This window comes from Protopterus annectens, chromosome 13.part0, assembly GCF_019279795.1.
Source record: "Protopterus annectens isolate FY-2018-M chromosome 13.part0, PAN1.0, whole genome shotgun sequence".
Lineage (NCBI taxonomy): Eukaryota > Metazoa > Chordata > Ceratodontiformes > Protopteridae > Protopterus > Protopterus annectens.
In genome coordinates, this window is record NC_056747.1 from 1247960468 (window position 1) to 1247985171 (window position 24704).

Genomic DNA, 24704 nt, shown 5'->3' on the forward strand with positions numbered 1-24704 from the left:
CCCTCGTTGACAGATGAGTTCAGACAGGATTCCCCGTGGACTATGATGTTTGCAGATGACATTGTGATCCATAGTGAGAGTAGGGTACAGGTGGAGGAGACCCTGGAGAGGTGGAGATATGCTCTAGAGAGAAGAGGAATGAAGGTCAGCAGGACTAAGACAGAATATATCTGTGTGAATGAGAGGGAGGACAGAGGAATGGTGAGGATGCAGGGAGTAGAGGTGGCGAAGGTGAATGAGTTTAAGTACTTGGGATCAACAGTTCAGAGTAATGGTGAGTGTGGAAGAGAGGTGAAGAAGAGAGTACAGGCAGGATGGAGTGGGTGGAGAAGAGTGTCAGGAGTGATTTGTCACAGATGAGTACCAGTAAGCGTGAAAGGGAAGGTCTACAAGAGCGTAGTGAGACCAGCTGTGTTATACGGGTTGGAGACAGTGGCATTGACAAAAAGGCAGGAGTCAGAGCTTGACGTGGCAGAGTTGAAGATGTTAAGATTTGCACTGGGTATGACGAGGATGGACAGCATTAGGAATAAGTATATTAGAGGGTCAGCCCAGGTTAGAAGGATTGGAGACAAAGCCAGAGAGGCAAGATTACATTGGTTTGGACATGTGCTGAGGAAGGATGCAGAGTATATTGGGAAAAGGATGCTAAGGATGAAGCTGCCATGTAACAGGAAAAGAGGAAGGCCCAAGATAAGGTTTATGGATGTGGTGAGAGAGGACATGCAGGCGGTTGGTGTAACAGAGCAAGACACAGAGGACAGGAAGAAATGGAAACAGTTGATCTGCTGTGGCGACCCCTAATGGGAGCAGTCGAAAGAAGAAGAAGAAGAAGAAGAAAGGCGGCCCCTCCACAGAACTAACCAATTACCGCACCATAACTATTCTCTCTCCACTCTCCAAAATAGTAGAGAGATGCATTCACTCTCAGGTCTCAGACTACCTCCTTACTAACAACCTCCTTTCCAATACTCAGCATGGTTTCTGACCAAACCATAGCACCACCACTGCTTTACTCTCCTTTACTAACACTATCCTTCAGCATAAAAACAATGGCTATCTCTCCTCTGCTACTTTCCTAGACCTATCTAAAGCATTTGACATGGTCCCACACAAACAACTCATCTCTGTCCTCAATAACCTATCCTTCTCTCAGTCAGTCACCAACTGGTTTCAGTTACCTGTCTGACTGCCAACAATTTGTTATATGGCAGAATGACATATCTCTCCAACTACCTGTCTCTTTTGGGGTTCCCCAAGGATCCATCCTTGGACTCCTACTCTTCTCACCAATAATCTAGCCTCTGCCACCAAACATTGCACACTCATACAATACACAGATGACTCAACCATCATCTGCTCAGCCCAGTCCCTACCCAAACTGCAAAAAGTCACACAAGAAGCCTTTTCCTCTATTGAATCTTGGTTATCCGATACCCAATTAATACGCAACCCAAACAAAACTAAACTACTCATCTTCCAACCCACCAAACATGCTCAAAACAACTCTCACTTTAACATCACAGCAAAAGACAACACCACTATACACCCAACAGAACACACCAAATTGCTAGGAGTGGAAATAATAAAGTAAAATTTGACATTCACATATCCATGACCATAAAAAAGTCCACAAAAAACTAGGAGCGTTATACAGAAATAAGCAACTTCTCACCAAAGCAACAAATATTTCAGTAGCAAATTCCCACCTTATTTCCACCCTACTTTATGCCTTTCCAATATATACCAACCTCAGGCAATGCGATCTAAACAAGCTAGAGACCTGCTACAACAAAATCGCCAAATTCGCCACAGGGGCATCCTGCCGTAGTCACCACTGTCTCTCACTTGCTAAACTGGGCTGACTTGAACTCCCTCACCTCCTTCAATAGTATCAACTCTCACTCGCCCACAAACTAGTAAACCATCCACTAAATGTCCCATCCCTCCAGAATCTACTCCAACCCTATCGCACCCCCAGACCACTAAGATCCAGCAAGAAAAATCACTTGCAGATCACTAAAGCCAATAACTCTGCTGGTGAAACACTATTCTTTTGCGCCATAGCCAAATTATGGAACTCCCTCCCACCCACAATTACCTTCATACCATCATGCACCCATTTCAAAACTTTACTGAAAGTGCACCTAAAAACATGCTGGCTGTGCCCTTGCAACTCCCACTCTAATATCACCCACCCCATCCAACCACTACCTTTCTTTCCACCCCACTAACTACCTTGATTATAGCAAGCTCGGATGCTCATAAGCCTAGTACTTATTATACAGCAGGAACTTCTTATTGTAACAGTTGTTAATGTCTGTTGTGTACTTCGCAGATAAAGATTCTAGCTGTCTACTGATGTACTATGTTCTTCATCTGTAACTGTTTGTAATTAATTGCTATGTTAATCAATTTGTTAATCGCTATGTAAATCCAATGTAACTACTGTCTGTTTATTTTAACTGTGGAGCTTTTCTCCCCGGGCCTAAGCTGAAAATGGACCTACATCCAGTCGGGACACTCCCGGTCAACAAATGTAAATAAAATAAAATAAAGAAAGCCCCACAGAAGCTGTACTGCCCCAGAAACAGCCTACAATGAGAGAAGACTAGGGGCCCACCCTGTGGAAGAAATAAGAACAGCACTAAGGAAAATGAAGTCAGGGAAAGCTGCAGGCTCAGATGAGGTCACAGCAGATATGATAAAGATGCTGGGTGAAATAGGGGAGAAATGGCTCCTGAGGGTACTTATAACATTGTGGAGAGAAAGGCGTATCCCAGATGACTGGAGAATTGGAATGCTCATGCCAGTGTACAAGAACAAAAGGTACATCCACAACTGTGGGCAGTACAGAGGCATCAAACTCCTATCACATTGCATGAAAGTTCTGGAGAGGATGATTGATAAACGGATACACAGAGCAGTAGAATGTAAGATGGGAGATGAGCAGTTCGGGTTCAGATCAGGATGCAGCACAACTGACCCAATGTTTGAAGTGAGAGAGATACTTGAGAAGAAGCTAGAGATAAGGAGTCCAACTGGACGTTCCTAGACTTGGAGACAGCATATGACAAGGTCCCAAGAAAGCTGATCTGGGCGGTACTGCAGTGGTTTGAAGTCCCAGAATCATTGGTAGAATTAGTGCAGGCTATGTACAAGGACCCAATGACTCAAGTACAAACTGTGTTCGTCCTCACAGAGGGGTTCCCAGTGGGAGTGGGTGTACACCAGGGTTCAGCTCTGAGCCCACCGCTGTTCATACTGGTGATGGACTACATTAGCAAACAGGTTGGAGGGGACTGATCAACAAAGCTGCTGTATGCAGATGATGTGGCAGTGCAGGCAGACCCTGAGCTAGAACTTCAGCAAAGGATAGGAGAATGGAATGCAAAACTGAAGGCACATGGGATGAAACTAAGCACAGATAAGACGGTGGTAATGGCAGCAAATTGGGGAACTCAGAAGAAATTGAGAGTAGAGACAGAAGGGAAGCTAGTGGAACAGGTAAACAGCTTCAAGTATCTGGGAGGGGTGGTTGAGGAGAAGAGAAGTCTGAATGAAGAGATCAAAGCTAGAATCAAAGGGCTGCAGCCAACTGGCATAGAGTGTCAGCTGTAGTCTATGATAGAAGAATGTCAAAGAAGCTGAAAAGTAAGGTGTACAAGACAGTGGTGCAACCAGTGCTAGTGTAACCTGGGCAGTAAAGGTAGAACAGTTGAAGATGCTAGAGGTGATGGAAATGAAGTGTCTGAGAAGGGTGGCAGGATGCACACTGTGGGACAGACGAAGAAACGAGGAAATAAGAGCAGAAGCCAAAGTGGCTGCAATTACAGAAAAGATCAAAGAGAACAGATTGTGGTGGTTTGGACACATGCAGAAAAGAAGAAAACAATCTGATGATGAAGATTTGGGACAGACAGGAAGAAGGTAAGAGGAAGCAAGGATGTCTAGCAAAGAGGTGGATGGATTGTGTGAAAGAAGATTTGCGACAGTCAGGCATGAGTGTTGAAGAAGGCAGGAGTATGGCACTGAATTGAGAGAGTTGGTGAGAGTTAACACAATACCCTGACCCGATGTAGAAAAAAAATGGGAAAATAGGGGCTGATGATGATGATATTGGTTTGGGAAGGGCCCTTTTGGAGGACCTTAATGTCCTGTGGGGTGTTTATGATGGCACCAATTTTATGGTAATTTGCAAAGTTGTTCAGCCATAAAACCTTAACAGTAATTTTGATCTCAAAGAAGTAAATGCCAAAGTGGAGTGGTCCAAGGACTGAACCCTGGGGTACATCACTAGTGACTTGTCTTTTAGAGGAGTTAGAGCAACCCACCCTTATTTCCTGAGTACTGTTTTAGGCCAATTTGCTATCCACTGAGATACATAGGGATTAACATTTAACTTGAATAGTTTATCTGTGATGCCAGAGTGTGGGATGGTGTCAGCTGCCTTTGCAAGGTCAATATATGCATTGTGTACTGATTTAATCATTAATTATTTCTTTAACCTTCTCTGTGAACTAAAAAGAACTCCAGTAAATCTGACCGTGGTAACCAAACCAGAACAAAAAAAAAAACACATATAGATCCAACCAGCAAGAAATCCACCAGAATTAGTGTGCAGCAATTTTATTCACTGCTTTCTTCAACAGACTTCTTCAGAATAAAAACACATTGGAAACTCTCCACATTATATAGAAAAAAATCAACCAATCAAAAAAAAAGCATCTAATTAGAGCTAATTAAAACTTTCAATTAACAAATAAACATATAAAATATATACAAATGTACACTAAAACCATACAACAGACTTTAAAACTATTTCTTGCTTATAAATAACATCCTGTTTTTCAAAAAAACATTTAATATCAATCATGTAATAAGTACAGGAGTCTTGTCTGCACCTAATTTTAACTACCATAAGGCTTCTTTTCATTCCAAATAATTCTTAGTCACCTTCCCTAGAATCTGCAAAACCTTGTTCTAAGGTGGAAAACAGAAACTTCTTATATTTATTACATCTAAAGGTTGTTTATAAAGTGCACTTTTTATATCTTTGTTTTTCAAAATATACAGATGTTCCCTAATTCTTTCATAAAGTGCCCTTTGGTCATACCTACGTAAAAAGCAGTACAACCAGAACATAAACTAATATAAATCACCCTCCATGTTTTACAGCTAAATCTACCTGGAATTAATAGGGTACAAGGTGAACTATCAAAAAACACATTGGGCCCTTCCAAAATATAATGACACATATTGTATCCCCCACATTTATACACCCCTTTAGATTTCTCAGTTAGGGAACTGGGAAGTATTATTTTAGTACTCTCTTTCTGTAATAAAGCTTTTAAGTCAACGTTATTTTTATGTATAAATCTAGGCGTAATCCCCACCATCTTATACAAATCTTTATTATCCTGCAAAACCTTCCAGTTATTTTGTATATTGGATCATATGCCCAGGCTGTCCACAGTCATTTCTAAACTACACATCAAATTATTTCTGTTCTCATTTCCAAGTGTACCTTCTTTATAGTTAACAAATGGATGCTTTGATATACGTGGATACAAGGTACTTCTACTACTGAGTACTTTCATTTATGTTTCTTTTAAATACTTTCCATCATACCTCCTATTACAAAATAACTGGGTTATAAAAGTGAATTCTTTCCTTAATTGTATGCTGATTCTGGTGGATTTCTTGCTGGTTGGTTCTATGCTTTTTTTTTTTAACATTCTCAGAGAAGTCAACCAAGTTAAGCAGACAGGATCATCCCTTAACAGATCTGAACTACCTGTGTCTTTACTTATTAATTCAGTAGTGATCCATAGCCTTACAAATGAGGCTGGTCAAACTTATGGGTCTATAATTTCTTAGGACTGTTGATGCCCCACCTTTGTGCAACGGAATGACAGTTGCTGTTCTCCATTCATCTAGTATAAAGCCTGTTTTCAGACTGTCATTGAATAGCCTCTTTATGAAGTCTTGACCTTGAATAGTGCCTTGAGGACTTGCTCATGAGAGATTGGGAGAGGGAGGGTGAAGATGCAAGTGTGTGATATGGAAATTTAGGAGTGGAATGAAGGGGAAGGCAACAGAGTGTACTGGTTAGAGCCAAATTTATCTGCTAGTAGACTGGTCTTGTTCTTGGGGTCCGAGTATGTGATATCATTTTCTGTTAGCTCTACACAGTTAAAGAAGGTTTTGTGGTTGTCCTTTGCCTGAGTGGCAATTTTTACCTCATATGTGGCTTTGGTTAATGTGATGCAAAGGGAGAGACATTATTAGTAGAAAAAGAAAGTTAGTTTCACTGTGTATAGACAGCCGGTAAGATGACACTGTCTTCCTTATTGATATAGTGGTGAGTATTCCCACCTATCAGCCAGACCCCAGTAGCCTAATGGATATGATGTTGGCCTCCTAAGCTAGGGATTGTGGGTTTGACACCAATCTAGGGTGATACAATCTTGAATTTTGGGACTGCTTGAAGCTTGAAAACAAAGCATTTGGAATACATTGTACATCCGGATAAATATATTTAAACTGCATTTAAAATACTGCACTTATCTTACTATTTAATTCAGTTCTGTGTCATGTGTTTGCTGTTTATCTTAAGTTAACAGTATTAATTTAAGACAGTTTTATAATCTGCCATGGTTTTTAAGCAGTATCTCTACTCTTCCTATGTGTTCTGAGTGGGCCCTAATTTTATTTCATTTTTACTAGCTCTCTTCTGAATTTGTTCCCCACCCACCCTTTTCCTCTTGTGCTTTTAAACTTAGAGGCTTTTGAGCTGCCCACCCCTACTATGTATCTGTTTTTTTAAGCTTCTTCCAATCTCATCATCCGTATTCCAGTCCCTAAAAGTTTCTTCCAGTCATATCTCCTCTGCTCATCTTATTGGTTACTGACAGTAGAAACTGAGAGGGCCCTTTCCGTAGAGTATTAATGTACTTTGAAATTACTTTAAAGTGTTTGTTCCTCCTTGATGGCTTGTCTACCTTTGAATCACTTTGCAGTTACTTGTAGCTAGTTGTTAGGTTTGTTTCTGGTATCTTTTCAATTGTGGCTAACTAAAACATGTTTTTTACACTAAGAAGATGAGGACTGCAGTTCTACTGGCATTAGAAAGGTAGCCTGTTCTGTCTGAATTGGGATACACAGGTAGGTCTTAGTGGCAATTATTTGTAACTAGTTATTTAACTTGTTTCTGATAACTTTTCACTTTTGGCTAATTAAAGTGTGTTTTTACATTAAGAAGACTGGCCTGCAATTCTAGTGGCTATAGAAAGGTAACCTGGTCTGTCAGAATCCCAGGCAGACAGATACTGGATCCCCTTTGAATGACACCAGAAGCTTAGCCAATTGTTGAAGTCAATCATTTTGTCCTTATATTGTGGTATAATTCTGGGAGAAGGCAGGATACTACTCAGGGCTAGGGTAATACCTGCCTAGGCCACATGATCCGAGAGCTCTTCCATGTCTCTTTTCATGTAGTCCAGGGAGGTACGTCTCAAGTCATTCACTCCAACATGGACAATGACAGTCATATTTGTACTTGTTGTGGAGTGACTTGAGTGCATGAGTTATGTGGCGGATCCTGGCACCCGACAGGCAGCTCACTGTAATTTTGTCATTGTTCAGCCTGGTGAGTGGGACATCAGTGTGCCTGACTGTAGAGTCACCCATGACTAAAGTGTTAGGTAAGTTGTCTTGTCTTAGGGGCTGTTGCTGGGTGGCACACTGGTGTTGTGAGCTATGTGACAATTTGGTTGTGATTGGTGTTTGTTTGCGTTTCAGCTTCAGAGGTCCTTGTTGCTTGGGCAGGTTACAGTTAAGGGCATCCACATATGTGGATTTAGTGTTGCTATATGTGGGTGTTGGTGGTGTGGGTTTAGAAGGACTATGTGTTGCTTGAGGTGTAGTGCGGGTGTTAACCTTCTCCTCTTGACTGTCTAGCACAATCTTGGGTGGAGAGAGTTTTGCTTCCAGTTTGGCTATGCAAGTGCATCTCTCACAGGTTGTAGTGTTGGGTGGTAGGAGGAGAGGGTTGTCTGTGTACATGAGGCAATTGCTGCATTGCCCCAGTATGCCCAGATTCACCAGGTGGGCAGGAGAAATCAACAGAAATCAACGGAAGCTGACCCTTGGACGTGCCTGGTTTGGTGCTTTTTTTTAAAAGTACAGGAGCTGTTTTCCCTGATCTTAGCAAGGTACTTTGCAATTGTATGCTGTTTAGTGCCTATGATTAATTTATCCTTATTAATAAGGAGAGTTGAGTGATTGTATCAGTTTAAGGCTTCCTAGTGCTTTCCAGCAGGTATTAGAGCAAGTGCTAGTCACAGGGATGCTTAAAGGTAAGATGAAAAAAATGGTTTATCCTAAACACTGCAGTGTGCACTAGAGAAGTTAGATGTGAAAGTAGGTAACTTAAGTTTTACCTGTCTAAAAAGTTAAGTTTTAGTGGAGAGTCACTATTTTTAAAACAGCAAGATAGATTGAAAGGGGGTGATCACTTTTGTATTCTGGTACTATGGAATACAGTAGAATTCCAATAAATTTGAATAGTTGAAGGGGAATTGTTGTTGTTTGTCTTTCGGCTTTTATTGGTTAGGTGTCGCCACAGCAGAACTCCGGTCCGCTAATGATTGGCAGTAGATTTTCATGAACGCCGAGGTGCTAGCTCGACGTCCAACCTTCAACGAAGACATGCCCATTTACGCATGTCTTTCGAATGCCCACCCAACCGCGGGGAGGATATGCAGACTCCACACAGAAGGCACTCCAGCCGAGAATCGAACGGGAGAACCTCTTGCTGTGAGGCAGCAACGTAATAGTTGAAGGGGAGTGATTTCACAAAATGATAATTTTGTGCTTACTCACACAAGCCAGTGAAAGCAGAGAGGAAATGAGATATAGGTTCCAGGGATTTTATGAGTGATCGTAGTTTTTGCTAGTACTGATCAGAGATGCCTTCCTTTTAGGGGATTTGCTCTGTCATGTAGTAGCTTCCTCTCCTGTTGTTGTAGTTTGTGTTTATGGCTGGGGGGGCCACTCTTGGGGGGCCCGCCTTTGGGGGTTGGGTCTTGGTTTTATTTTGGATTGCATGATCCATGCATTCTTGAAGGTGCCCATGGAAGGCATTTGCAAGTGGTTCAGAGTGGTTGTGGTTGGTTTTTGGCTGACCAGGGGCCTCTAAGAGTCTCTTAGTCTTTAAGAAGAAGTTCTTCACTGTCAGTGGTTCGGTCCAAGTTTTGGGGCGGGAAGCGTGATATATGAGGTAAAACCTGATAGTGCTGGGGTGCTCTCAGCCTTGAACCAGGTTTTTCAGTCACTGCACAACATGCATGTTCTCCATACTGGGAGGGCCGAGAGGGCATCATCTTGAGGAGACTTCTTCTGGCATGGAGCACATTTTTCATATATGGTCAAATTAACATAAGAGGCAGGCAACTAGAAAGACAGTGGTATTTAAGAACACAACAGTGACAGGGTGGGGGGTTTTCTGCCTGACTCACAAGAGACTGTGGGGTCTTTTGAAGTTTTAATATGCAGTTAAAAGCAGAACACAAGCAAAACACAAGGTAAAGAAAACAAATCACAGCACTCAAAATATAAAAAGGCAATAAACTAATACAAAATACAACAAATAAAAAGCAAACCAACCTTTCCCTCACAGCAAAGTGTAGCCAATAATGTACGTTGAATAAAATTATTCTGGCATATTCTATATTGTGGTAGCAAATTTTCTTGATTATGTCTTTTAGAAAGTTCAAATTAATGATTATGATAGAGCTGAATTACTGACACAGAATGAGTAAGGTTTGCAGAGCCACAGACACCTACTATTGTGACTGATTATGTCAGTGCAGCCTTATGAAAGGTATTAAATAAATAACTGTGTGAAACTTAAAATGTTCATCATATTCGTCACTGCTGCAGTAGCCTTAGCTGTATGGGTTACATCCTGCAAAGGATATAATGGACAACCAGCATTCAACGCTTCAGGGCACCTTCCACTCACCCAAGCTGTCGAGCAGCTTGAGCCAAATTGACTTACAGACAAGATTGGTGCAAAGCCCCTCAGAGTTTTACTGCTTCCTAACAGTATTCTCCTCTGAGGCTTTTGAGGATCGACAGTCTGTTTGTGCTTTCCTTTGCTGGGCAGATGGGTTCACTCTGGAGAAAAATCTTCCAAGTTTTTTTTTTTAATTTATTGGCATTTTATTTTTCTCTTCTGGGATGTTAGTTTAAAGCTAAGAGTGTTGTGTTTTAAAGGACTGTCTCTAGCCTGTAATGTACTTTTAAACTGAGCACTCATTTTTTCTGTCAGTTTGTAAGTAGAATTAACTAACTGAAAACATATTTTCTCTGGAGAAATTGTGTTTATTTTCTTTGGCGGGGCTGGCATAATGTTTGAAAATGCTTTTTACTGAGTTTTTTTTCTGTTTAAAAAAAAGTAACTTTTGTGGCCCTCTAGTTTTACCTGCATTTTCTGCTTGTCTTCTCCGGGAAAGAGGCAGCAGTTTTGGCTAGACTATGGAACAGACTACCGGTCCCACACTCAGTCCTTTTTCCAGTCTAAAAAAGAAAAAGTTAAGCAAACAATCGTTGCTACCACAGAAGGCTAGTGATTTGCCTCATCTGAAGGTGGCCATATGTTATAACTCAGACCACTCATCTTTTTCCCTAGATCCCTCTAGTGTAGCACCTATAACCGCTATGGACTAAGGGTCAGCCACATCCTCTGTGGATGTTGGAGTCCCCTTAGTGGGCAAGAAAGAGCCACTCTTGTAGGTCCTGGGAGAGGGAACAGGGAAGGTGTCTCTGTTGTGCCAAAATGCTGTTCTCATCCCTGGAGAAGCAGCTGTTGCCATTAGTAACACATTTGGCCCCGTTGTTTCTGTCAAAAAGAAGCAGGAAACCAAGCATGCAGCTGCTACTCCTCAAATTTCTTTAGACAGGAGTAGTTTACTTGGTCTGACTAAGGGTTTAAATTGGGCTATTGATCCTTCTTGTAAAATAGTTTCTGTTAAAAGAAAGAGCTATTCCTCTTTTCCTGAAGAGACCCGGGATTCTGAATATGAACAGGAAGATTCAAGGATGGATTCAGGATTTTTTCCCTCAGATTTCTGATATAAACTCAGAGGAGAGCTTAGTTTCTGATTCTCCCTGTGGGGGGATCTTTTTCTGTGAGAGTTTTGCTAGAATATTCCAGTGTTTTTAGTGGGAGAACACTAGTGTTTCTCAGTTCCTCAGAAAATACTATGAGTTGTTACAGAAAGATTTTCCAGAACCTACACCCATTCCATTCCATTCCTCCTGTTCTTTTGGTTTTAGACGATGTGCGCATGTGTGTGTGTGTTACTGCCTGCAGTTTTTCTATTAGTCAGCCAGCTGCCCCTGAAGAGACAGATAGGATGCATATAATTTGTCAGTCTTTAAATTTTTCATACACTGTTTTGTAACCTGACCCAGCAGCTGTAGCCTTCGTTGATCCCACTGCTGCTAAGCACTTATTTAATTCCAATTCTACTCTTTCTGATAAGGATGGGAAAATTATTGGTAGGTATGGAAAAAAAGTGTGCACATCTGCAGCTTTGGTTTTCAGTATTTTAAATTGTCAGGTTCATGCCTTAAAGTTTGTTCTTAAAAGTTATGGAAGTAAGAGAAATGTTTTATTGGCAGTTTCTTCTTGTGAGGGAAAATCTGCTTTTATCAATTGTGTTTTTTTGTTTTGCACAAATCACTACTAATTGTTTGCAGTGTGTGTGTGTGTGTGTGTGTGTGTGTGTGTGTGTGTGTGTGTGTGTGTGTGTATGACTCTGTTGATACTTCGCCCGGGGCTGTGGCCACTGGTACTGTTTTAAGAAGGTTTTCATGGCTGCATTCCCAGAATCTTCCAGATGTTAAAAACATGATTTTAAATTCTACCCTGGGTAGAGATTTAGTGTTAAGTCATCTGTGCAGAGATGATCAAAAAGTTTGATGAAAGGAGCAAGCTGATCCAGAGAATCTCTGAGATTCTCATGATACCTGTGACAAGACTCTACACGAGAAAGATACAATGGTATCTGAAATCTCTTTGGTCCCAGTATCAGCAACCTTTATCTCTTCAAATCTTAGTACTGGAGTTTGTCAGAAGAGAGATCTTTTGGTGGAGACAACAGATATCTCTAAATCTAGGTCTCCTCTTCTGTCTCTCTGCTTCAAATCTGTCAGCCACCGCAGATGCTTTGGACTTTGCATGGGCAGAAGTTTCAGGAAGTATAAAAGTGCAGGAGTATGAGCCACCAAGGGCAGATGCAAACAGATAAATATCTAGGAGTTGCTTACCCTGATCAAGGCACTCAACTCACTTAACCATCTGTGGCCCCCGGGACTTCTTCACAGTAGTTTCAGACAATACCACAGTCATGTGGTACATCAACAAGCAAGGGAGAACTAGGCCATACTGCCTTGGCAGGGTAGCCTTGTTAGCTTGGGATATAGCTTCAAGGCATAATCTCATGCTACATGCATGGTATATTTTGTCAGAGTAAACTTTGTAGCAGACAAGTTGAGCAGGAGCAGGACAGACCCTCACAAATGGAAATTAGATCAGGGGGTCTTCCAAGATTTGATCCATCTGTGGGGAGTTCATCAAGTAGACTTTTTCTCTCCTCTTTGAACAGTCAACTGGCAATTTTCTGTTCCAGGACTCCATGCAAGAAGGCCTGGAAGACAGATGCCTTTTCTTTTCTTTGGACGGGAATGTTCCTGTATGCTTTACCACCCTTTCCACTAATATCCTGGGTACTTCTGAAGATTCATGAGGAATCCCCCAAGGTCATTGTGGTGATTCCCTTTTGGCCTAGGTAACTGTAGTTCTCTCTTCTTTTGGAAATGGCCAGGGACAATTACCACAAGCTTCCTCACAGACTGAATCTACTCACACAAGAACAGACATGTCTGATACACCCTGACATCAGTCAAATTCAGATGACTGCCTGCATGATAGAGTCTTAATTCCTTTTAGGCAGTTTTTTTTTTCCGAGGACATGCAGCAGGTACTAATGGAGGCAAGAAAGCCTGCTAGTAGAAAGTCATAGATTAGCAAATGGAAAAGGTTTTCTAGTTGGTGCCAACAATATAACCAGCAACCACTCAGAGCTAGATTTTCTCTGGTTTTACAATATTTGTGTGAGTTAATATCCTATGGCCTTTCTTATTCCTCTATCAAGGTTAATTTATCAGCCATTTGAACATGTTTGCCCATAGATCTTCTTCTTTCAAGGCAGTCTCATGTCAGAATGTTCTTGAAGGGAGTTTTGCATAAGAGACCACCAAGTAAACAAGTGGCCCCTCCTTGGGATCTTCATTTTGTGTTAGAGAAGTTAACACTTGCTCCATTTGAACCAGGCAATCTGGCTGACTTGAGGTTACTAACATGGAAGACAGTGCTTCTTATTGCTGTAGCCTCTGGAAGAAGGGTATCAAGCTCTTTTAGTGAGTAAACCCTAACTCATTTTCCATAGGGACAGGTTTTCTTCTTTTTATGCCTAAAATGGTATCCGGGTTTGCTTCAGGCAAAACTTCATCTCCCCATTTTCTTTACTAAATCTAATAATGAGGGAGGAAGGATATGCCATGCCTTCGATGTCTACAGACAATTCAGGTGCTCTTTTCACAGAAGTATATCTCGCAGATATTCAGATCAATTGCTTATTTCTTGTGAAAGTAAGAATAAGGGAAAATCTGTGTCAAAACAGATTGTTTTCAAATGGTTGTCTAAGGCTTTTACCTTTTGCTGTACTCACCATGACAAATCTATTATAGGCAGGGTCAAGGCCCACTCGACCAGGGGCTTGGCTTCATCTATGGCTTTTTGAAAAGTGTTAGATTCTTAAAATATTCTAAAAGTTGCTACTTGGTCCTCTGAACATACTTTTGCAAACCCTATAAGCTTGATTATTTCTCTAGGTCTAGATCAGGGTTTGCTAGGACCATTCTCCAGGGGTTTTTGGACTCTTCTCCTTCCACCTCCCAAATGTAGTTAGCTGTGGTATTCTACCCATATAGTTAAGACTACTGCAGCAATGATCAGTATGATGAACATAGTGCAGTTGTGTAAGTTAAACGTACCATAACAGTAGAGTTTTGAATGATCAATGCTTCAGTAGCTGCTCCCTTCCTCCATCCTTCTTGTTTTTATGCCAGGTTGTGGGCATTTATGTTTTGTTGTTCCTAGCATAGTCCTTTCAGGGCTCAGCCTTCTGCTTCTCCTGGCTGGACAGTTCTGAAGGGCTTCACATTTGGAAGATGCCCTGAAGCTTTGGAAGCTGGCCAGCCATTATATCCTTGGCAGTATATAACCCATATATCTAAGGGTATTGCAGCAATGATCATTCGAACATCTACTGTTATGGTAAGTTCATCTTACACAACTGTTCTTTGCCCTTGTAGTTGAGCAAACAGTGATGCTTGCAGTCATATTGTTGATGCGCACAAACGTTTTGTGTTTAATTTGGAATTAGGTTGCAGATTTAATTGGATGAGGAAAAGCAGTACCTCTAGTATTGGCATAATACTACGTTAAAGACTTAATTGGGTTTCATTGTTTTCATGTGTAAGAGGGCTAGTTTATTAGCCTGGTGTGAGGGGTGTGGTTAGGCTAAGAATGTTTTATGCCTACCAGGTTAATAAAGGAAGTGAATTTAATTTGATAAAGGGTGAACAAAGGGGGAACTGTGGAAGAACCAAGATGGAGATAGGGGAAGAAGTGTGAAAAAGATTAAAGATGTGGTTAGGAAGGGAGGTGCAGTGTCAGAAGTAAGTAATTTTTATAGTTTTTGAGCATGAATAAATGGCTTAGGGGAAGGGGCTACTGAAAGTAGAGGTAGAGTACATTTTGGATGATAGCAAATATGTTAAGGGAGAGGAGTGATGGGAAGGAAGCTGTTTGAATGGAAAGAGGATGTTGTAAACGGCACTAGGATGCAGAGGTGACTAGATCTGCAGAGCTGAAACTGTGCTGTTTATCTTGTTTTGTGTGGTGTGCTGAAGTGCTAGTTCTGAACAACCTAAGTTACTTAGCAGGCTGCCTCCCAGACACCCTCAGTGACCACTCACCTACCTTCCTATACAGCAAACTAGTCCAGGCACAAACCAACACAATATATAAGTTTATCCGAAACAAGAAAGATTTCTCCCCCTCCACTTTCAACCTACTACTTCAACAAAATAACTAGTTCCTTCTTAAAAACCTCCCACTTGATCAGGCTGTACAATACTTTAGCAATACCTTTCTAAAAACACTAGATAATTTAGCACCAGCAAGAAAAATAAAAGCTAAACCTAAACCCATACCCTGGCTAACAAAAGATACCAAATCACTACTGAAACATAGAGACAGGGCATGGGTACCTTACCTCACCACCAAAGCAAAAACAAACTTCACAACATATCAACAGCTCCGAAACCAGGCTAAGAAACAAATAAAATCAGACAAGCAAAACTACTTCATATCATGTCAACAAATCCACCAAAACAACCCCCAAAATTTCTGACAAAACATTAGCAGTCTTCTCTACCCAGGCTTTTCCCCAACCCCCCCCCCCCACCAGACACCTCTAATGGAACTGACCCAGTAGCTACACAATTTAACACCCACTTTATAAACACAGTCACATCACTTCATGAGAATCAGACTAATAAGCTTCTCATAGTTCACTCTCCCTGTTGTGATTCACCCTAATCCAAACTAGCTACATAAAAACACTCCTATCCAAACTCAGGCCCTGCTGTCTAGCAGCAGACCAACTACCCAATGAATTCCTGAAAATTGCTGCCCCCTCAATTGCCTATCCCATACCAATCCTGATCAACTGCTCAGTCACAGAAAAATATATCCCCTACCTGTGGAAACTATCATACATCAATCCCTAACACAAAGATGGTCCCTCCAAAGAACTAACAAACTACCGACCCATAGCCATCCTCTCCCCACTAGCTAAAAATCTTAGAGGAATGCATTCACTCCCAACTCATTACCCACCTCATCAATCATAACCTCCTCTCCCCCACTCAACATGGCTTTAGGCCAAAGCATAGTACCAGCACTGCCCTACTGTCCTTTACCAACACCATCCAAGGCCTCATAAATGAAGGCCAGATTGTCTCATATTCCTGGATATGTAAAAAGCTTTTGACACCATTTCCCCACCAAATTCTGCTAAACAAGCTGTCAACGTACGGCCTCAATACATCTGCCCTGACCTGATTCCATAGTTATCTCACTTACTGTCAGTAAGCCACCAAATGGGAAAAACACCCTTTCCTCCCTTCTCCCAACCTCTGTTGGAGTACCCCAAGGATCCATACTTGGCCCCCTACTTTTTACAATTTTTACTAACAGCCTCTGATCTGCTACCCAGCTAGCTTCCATAGTACAGTACGCCGAAGACTCCACACTTATATGGTCAGCCCCAACCCCCCAGGAACTGCTAACAAAAATGCAAACATCTTTCCAGGATATAGAAAAATGCCTCTCTAACCATCAACTAATACTCAACCCAAACAAAAACAAGTTAATAGTTTTCAATTATAACAAACCCAAAACATGCCAGTCCCCACTATCAGTTCTTTCTACAAACAGAACCAAAAAAGAACCCACTAGCCAAACCAAACTTCTAGGGGTCACAATTGATGGTAACCTAAGGTTTGATAGTCACATCTCACTCACCATCAAAAAGTCCACTCCAAACTAGGCACCCTATATAGAGTCACATCTTACCTTACAGAAAGTGCCAGACTAGCCACTGCTTGCTCACAGCTACTTTCCACCCTCCTCTACGGATCCCAGGTATTTGCCAATTTACGTAAATCTGACCTAAAAAAGTCTAGAATCCTGCTACAACAAAATTGCCAAATTCGCTACAGGCCACCCTTACAGAACCCACCACTGCTCAGTACTCTCCCACCTCAACTGGTTAGAACTTCCTAACCTTATAACCTTAAACCAACAGTCCATAACCCACAAAATAATTCACCAACCAAGCACCTGCCCTGCACTGACTAACCTAATCCAACCCAGTCAAAATCCTAGATCACTTAGATCCTGTAATAAACTAATGTTAATGACTACCCAACCCCACAACACACAAGGCACCTCCCTCTACTCCTATAAAATTGCCAAACTCTGGAACTCTCTTCCCCAACCTATAGCTAAAACCCCTAACTATCAGGAGTTTAAACACCTCCTTAAGGATCATCTAGCAAAACACTGGCTGTTCTCCTGCCATACACCTGGCTAGTCAACTTGTCTCCAACCAACTCTTTATTAACCACCCCCGCCCTTTCCTCCCTAATTCAGCTCATACCCCACAGCTAATGTGTTATATATGCACATGGCTTGCCTGGTTCTACACTGTCCAATAAACAACTAAACTGATTGCATCCTACACAATCAAATATGCACACATCAAAACCAGTACTGCCTCTGTTCACATAAAATATGACAACATGATCATACTACTGTTTCGTAAACTGCATTTCTAATCAGACTGTTATTATATTCACTGTTACTACATCTCATACTTGCTAATTTTTGTTAATACTGTTATTTGATTAGATTACTGCAGTGGTGGTGCTGCGGTAGCGTTGTCGCCTCATAGCAAGACGTTGTCCCGTTCGATTCTCAGCTAGAGCGTCTTCTGTGTGGAGGCATACGTGAATAGGGTGTGCCTTCGTTGAAGGTTGTGCGTCAGGGCTGGTAACCCGGTACGTAAAAATCCACTACCAATCATTAGCGGGCCGGAGTTCCGCTGTGGCGACCCCTAACCGGGAAAAGCCGAAATACACAAGACTAGGCTGTATATGCATTGTATGTATTTTTAGTATTGATATTGTTGTGTGGATTGTTAATTTTTCTCTGCTGTATGTTGGTAGCTTTTCTCCCCGGGCCTCTGCTAAAAATGGGACTCATGCCCAGTCGGACATTACCCGGTAAACAAACAATATAAAAATAAGTAGTATTTTTCTGTAGGTGTTCTGGGACAGGTAGCTTATCCAGTGTTTGGATGAATATGCAGGCTGGATGAGCCATGATTTGCTTATGTGCTGTCAAAATCTTTTTTTTTTTTACTTGTTTCTTTTATATGCATTGTGTTTTTTTAGGCAAAGTCTGAGGAATTCTTCAACACCTGGGTTGCCAAACTGTGTTATCATCGTCTCTTCAGGAAATCCGAAGGTCTCAAACTCTCCCGTGCTCTCCTTTCTGAAACAGACGACTGTCAATCAGTTTCGGCAGGAATCACAGAAAAGGTGAGAAGAACACGAGTTTATTCTGCTGTGGTGAGATTAATTTTAATGGTTTATGGTACTGGACTACAGTGAGACATGGGGGATAGCTGCCCCATCTGGAGGTGAGAATGGTAGATTTGAAGGGTTGCCGATCTGACTTGTCTGCACTACCAGGATTAATTTAAGCAGCCACAGATGATAGCTACTTAAATTAATGTTGGTGCCAACAACATGACAAGCACATATTCACGGCCAGTTCTCTGCTTTCACATATTTGTGTGAGCTACCATCATAGCTTTGTGGAGGACCCTTTTACATTAGTGGTCAGCTTGGGAAGACCTTTTTTTTTTTTTTTTTTTTTTTGTTTGTTTGTTTGTTCTTAACTTTGGGGTTTTATTTTATTAATTTATTTATTAAAATGTGTTTACTGAGGTGGAGCCACTGATCACAAATAAGCAATTTCAGTCTCAGCCTGGAAATACAACAAAAATAACCCGCACGCTTGACCTCACTCTGGTCTGTGACATCAACAGGACTTGTTGGCAGGACAGATTTGTGTCCCAGAGACACTCCCTTTTGTGGAAGACTCCCTCTCCACGTAAAGCAGAGTACCTCATTAAACCTTTTTAAGCGCAACCTGGATAACGAACAGAAAATACACCTCTGGGATTCCACCTGTGCCCCTGCTAGACAGTGGCATACGGTACTGACTTGTTGGAACATGGGCTGAATTCTTGACTAGGCTTGTAAGGGCCTCAGGGCCAATAGCCTAGTAAGCTCCTGTGATCCTATAAGAACTGCATTTAGTGACAAGTATGAGGAGTATAATGAAAATATTAATCTGTAAAATACCACCATCGGCTAACAAAACTGTAAGAGTGTTTACTATTCTAATATGCATTATTTACAAAACTCAAGACAAATCTCATGAAGAAAATGAGGTGCTTGTGTGATAATTACAGCTTTTTGTGTTGTCTGAGTGGGAATGATGGGATAGCTAAGTGGAGTGAAGGATGTTAAACAGAAGATGTTCTTCGTTCCACATTGCTGCAGTCCTTACTATTGGGTAGTCCGCTGTCCAGTCGGCCCGAATACCAGAGTATATGGCTGACATCGGTCAGGGCGCATTAGACTGACGTCAGTACGTCAGGGTACTAATGCGCATGACCGACGTCATATCCTTAGTCTTTTTTGCCGCATGGTCCGATGCAGAAGCAGTTTTGCGAGTGCAGGTTGGCGTTCTGAAATATTTCCGAAGCCGGAGTTTCAGACCGAATCAGAGTTGGCTAAGTACCCCGTTGGGGAACATTTTGGTTTTTTCTTGCCTCAGTATTTAACCGGATGTCAGAAAAAGTGAATAACTGTATTTCTTGTGGGAAACAGATACCTCATAGGGATTACCATACCTTGTGTATACCTTGTTTAGGGCCTGAGCACGACGTTGTTGGATGCCGCTCTTGTGCTAGGTTTAACAAACGCACTATTAAGAGACGGTTAGACTGTGCCAGGTTAGTGTTTGGGAAGCGTTGCAATTATAAAATGCCGTCGGATGCTCCGGCGCCCGCTTCGTCCAAGAAGCGCAAGGACAAAACAGCGAAGCCTAGGGTTGATGAACCGGCAGTCCCGGACGTCGGTTCTTTAGAAGGCTCAGTGGAGCCAGAGGTTTTGCCAGGAGTTTCTTTGGAGTCTCAGGCAGAGACTTTACTGTTACAGGATGTGCCTTCTCAGGAGGTAGGCCAGGCTGAGGGGGCTTCTCAGGTAACTGTTCTTCCCTCTCTTCCCAAGGTAGTTAGAGCCTCTCCTTCTGTTGCCAAAACTTCTTTGAGAGGTAGGCCAAGTTCAGCTTCAGTGGGGGCTTCTCCTAGCATTTCAGGTTCTGTGCCTAAGAAACATATGCTTAAAATGGCAGAAGATTTGATTACTATGATTAGAGGTTCTATGCCCCCTCCTGATAAGAGGCCTAGGGTGGAACCGGAGTTTGATAGTTTTGAACAGTGTTCAGAGGCTTCTGAGTCTTCTGTGGAAGATTTGCAGGAGTTTCCTCCTTATTCTGATTCTGATGTGGATGATTCCACTCCTACAGCTTCTCCTCCTGAGGATTTCTCATTTTCAGAGACTCTGCATTCCATGAGGGAGCACTTTAAATGGGAAGGCCAGGATTACTCTGATTCCAGGAAAAGGCTTAGGGAATTCTTGTTTTGCCCCAGCATAGGCCCTTAGCTATACCTCCTGTGTTGAATGTGGTGGAAGATGTTTTTGCAGAGGCTTCCCTGAACCCTGATTCTTTGCCTCATGCTCCTGTTAAACCTGATAGGTACTATAGGGTGCCTGAAGCTCATAAGTATCTTTTAAGAGTCCTAGGGCAGACCCGAAACTGTTTCTCAGGGACCTAAAGGTGTTAAGGCCTCTGTGGTTAAAAACCCTGTTCCCACTGATAAAGAGGCAAGGGCTTTGGATAGATGGGGAAAGAAAGTGTATACTTCTTCCACTTTAGCCATGAGGGCGTTGAATTGTCAGTTTCACATGCTTAAATATCAAAATTATCTCCTTTCACAACTGAAATCTAAGGTGGATGCTTTGGCGGAAGGTATTGAGTGTAAAGAGTTGCTGGATTTAGTTCATGTGTCTGAACAAGTGGGTAAGCATTCTTTGCAATGTGGTTTTGATGCTGTACAGGCCTCCTCGAGGGTGGCTGCCACTAGTTCTGTTCTTCGCAGGCATGCCTGGTTGAGGGATCAGAATTTAGCTGAGCATGTTAAGACAAGGATTTTGGATGCTCCTTTACAGTCTGATGTGTTGTTTGGTTCGCCTGTGGAAGCAGTTTTAAAGAAAATGGAGGACAAAGCTAAGTCTATGCAAACTGTTAAAGATTTTTTGCAGGTGCAGCCACCGAAGTTTAGTAGAAATTGGCCTACTAAGGGATGGACATATCCTGCTTATGATTCCCAGTCTAGGGGTAGGTCTAGACGTGGTAGGGGCAGAGCTCAAGGTTCTTTTAGGCCTAGAACAGGAAGTTCACCTGCTCAGACTTCTGGTGAGGGCAGGGGTCAGTCCTTTCGTAAACAGACTCAATGACCTGCCTTGTCAGCTGCCAGTAGATTCTCGTCTGGCAGCTCCTTTGGGAGGAAGACTGTCTCTTTTCAAAGAAAATTGGGATTTAATTACTCAAGACAGATGGGTGTTGGATATTATTCACCACGGTTACAGGTTTTATTTCCATACATTGCCCCCTTTCAAAGGCATGCCAGACGTTCCTCCTCCACAAAGAAAAGAGGCTTACAAGCAAATTTCTCAGTTACTCCAGATAGGGGCCATTCAGCCAGTCCCTGTATCAGAAAGGGGCCTAGGATTTTATTCTCGCCTGTTCCTAGTACCAAAGAAGGGGAACACGTGGAGACCAATTTTGGATTTATCTATCCTCAACACTTATCTGGACATTCCCAAGTTCAAGATGTTGACGTTACAACAGCTTTTACCTCTGCTGGGCAAAGATCACTGGATGGTAACTTTAGATCTCAAGGAAGCTTACCTTCATGTGCCTATAAGGCTAAGTTGCAGGAAGTATCTGCGGTTTTGAGCTGGAAATTCTCATTATCAGTTCTCTGCATTGCCCTTTGGCTTATCTACTGCCCAGAGTATTCACAAAGGTTCTGGCTCCAGTGATAGCTTACTTCAGGCTAAAAGGAATTCAAATCTATCCTTACTTGGACGACTGCCTGATTCTGGCTCAAGAAAAGGAAGACCTTCTACAGCATCTGGAATATGTTATAGCAGTGCTAAGATGCCTAGGGTATTCTGTGAACGAAATAAAGTCCAGTCTAGTACCCTCTCAAGACATGTGCTTTCTGGGTGTGAGACTGAATACAGCAGCCCAGATGGCCTTTTTAACCCCGGACAAACAAAACAGTCTGTCACTTTACTTCCATCAACTATCTCTTCAGTCCGTGCTGACTGCAAGGACAGTCCTTCAAGCATTAGGGTTCATGGCATCTTGTATTCTGGTGCTTCCCAATGCCAAACTGCATATGAGGAAGCTACAATGGTATCTCAAAAATGTATGGACACAGCACTGCCAGGATTTGGACACTGTCATTCAAATAATACCTTGCCTTCAAAAAGAATTTTTGTGGTGGGCTCAGGAATGTCACCTAAACAAGGGACTCTCTGTGACCCGGCCAGAGGCGAGTCAGATTTTAACGACAGATGCCTCGGACATTGCTTGGGGAGCTCATCTAAATGGAAAGTGGATACAAGACAAGTGGCCTGCCAGACTACAGCATCTACATATCAACATGAAGGAGATGTTAGCAGTCCAGTTTGCATTAATGGCTTTCAAGGAGTTACTTCTTCCAGGGCAGGTGTTGATTCTAACAGACAACACAACTGTCATGTGGTACATCAACAAGCAAGGGGAACACATTCTTATCCTCTATGCAGGCAAGCAATGATTTTATGGGAGACTGCGCTAAGCTTGCAACTAACTCTTCAGGCAAGGTTTCTGCCGAGCACAGAACTCCTTAGCAGATGTGTTAAGCAGACAAATCATGGATCCCCACGAGTGGAAACTGGATCTTCATGTATTTCAGACATTGACAGTGTCATGGGGAACTCCAGACATAGATCTGTTCGCTTCTCCACTAAACCACCAGCTGCCAAAGTTTTGCACAAAGGGGTTTCATCACACAGCTTGGAAAGTGGATGCTCTGTCTTTCAGTTGGAAAAATCTTCATGTGTATGCCTTTCCACCTCTGCCTCTTCTTCCAAAGGTGCTATTAAAGGTCAGACAAGACAAGCCAAGGATGATTTTAATAGCTCCAGATTGGCCTCGGCAACACTGGTACCCACTACTAAGGAGTCTGGTAAGGAAGCCTCCATGGCCTTTACCTTTGATTCCACATCTGTTATCTCAGAAGGACGGTCATCTGCTCAATGTCAAGCTTCACTCTCTTCATCTAACAGCCTGGCATATTCTGTGTTGAAACACAGCAGGTCTCAACTTCCTCAACAAGTTTTGAATGTGATTCTGGAAGCTAGAAGACCTAGTACAAGGAAAGTGTACGCAGAAAAATGGAAGAGATTTTTATTTTGGAGTACAGCAAAGAATTTGGAGATTTCTGAGCCTAATTTGAGTGTGGCTCTTCAATATCTTACTGAGTTATTGGACAAAGGTTTGTCCTTCTCTTCCATTAAGATTCATGCTGCAGCAATCTCAGCTCACTATGATTGTGACCCACCATTGTTTTCGCATCCTTTGTTCAAGCAGTTTCTTAGAGGGGCAAAGAATATAAGACCCCCACGTAGAGCTCCTACTCCTGCTTGGGATCTCAATTTTGTGTTGGAAAAACTTACTCTACAACCTTTTGAGCCTGCGGCTACTGCTGAATTGAAATACTTGTCATGGAAGACTGCTTTTCTGTTGGCTATTACTTCTGCAAGAAGGGTGTCTGAGTTGCAGGCCCTTATGGCAGTAGAGCCCTTTTGATTTTCCATAAGGATAGGGTATCTTTACGCACTAATCCTTCCTTTATGCCTAAGGTGGTTTCTAGTGTGGCTTTAAACCAAACTATTCATTTGCCTACTTTTTATGCAGACCCCCAAAATAAAGGGAAAAGATTTTGCACACTTTAGATGTACACAGGCAATTGCGTTATTATTTAAGCAGGACTAAGGATTTTAGGCAGTCTCAGCAGTTGTTTGTTTCTTTTGCTTTGAGTTCGCAGGGCAAGCCTGTGTCAAAACAAACTATTTCTAGGTGGATTGGGTTTTGCATTGCATTTTGTTATTCCCATCATGGCAAGGAGATTCCAGCTGGGATTAGGCCTCATTCCACTAGGGCTACTGCCACTTCAACAGCATTTCTAAGGGGTGGCAACTAAGGATATTTTGGAGGCAGCTACTTGGAGTTCAGTGCATACTTTCTCTAAGCATTATCACCTTCCTATCTACTCTAAGTCTAGGGCTGGTTTTGCCACAGCTGTTTTGCAAGGCATGTTGTCAGCTCCTACTTCTTTATGATTTGCCAGCCTCCCTTACCTCTGCTTTGGGATTCTACCCAATAGTAAGGACTGCAGCAATGTGGAACGAAGAACATAGTACAGTTTTGTACCTACCATAAATGTAGATGTTCGAGGATCCACATTGCTGCAGTCCAATTTACCCTCCTTCCCCTCTGTGTTTAGGGGTGGTTGTGTAGGTGAGGTTATATGCTGATATTTTTGTATATATTGTACATATGTTTGGTGCAGGTATTTTGGGCCTTGTCTTTTTAGGGTCTTCTGACATCTGGGGCAAGAAAAGACTGAGGATATGACGTCGGTCATGCGCATTAGTACCCTGACGTACTGACGTCAGTCTAATGCGCCCTGACCGACGTCAGCCATATACTCTGGTATTCGGGCCGACTGGACAGCGGACTACCC

General features: G+C 42.2%; 1 protein-coding gene across 1 annotated transcript in view; it reads left to right on the top strand.

Moving 5' to 3' along the window:
* Positions 1-24704, top strand: part of OSBPL7 (oxysterol binding protein like 7) — a 1590705-nt gene that overhangs the window by 659972 nt on the left and 906029 nt on the right. Inside the window, exon 6 of the mRNA XM_044054965.1 lies at positions 18160-18306. Coding sequence (XP_043910900.1) covers positions 18160-18306 — 147 coding nt within the window. The remainder of the gene's footprint in view (positions 1-18159; positions 18307-24704) is intronic.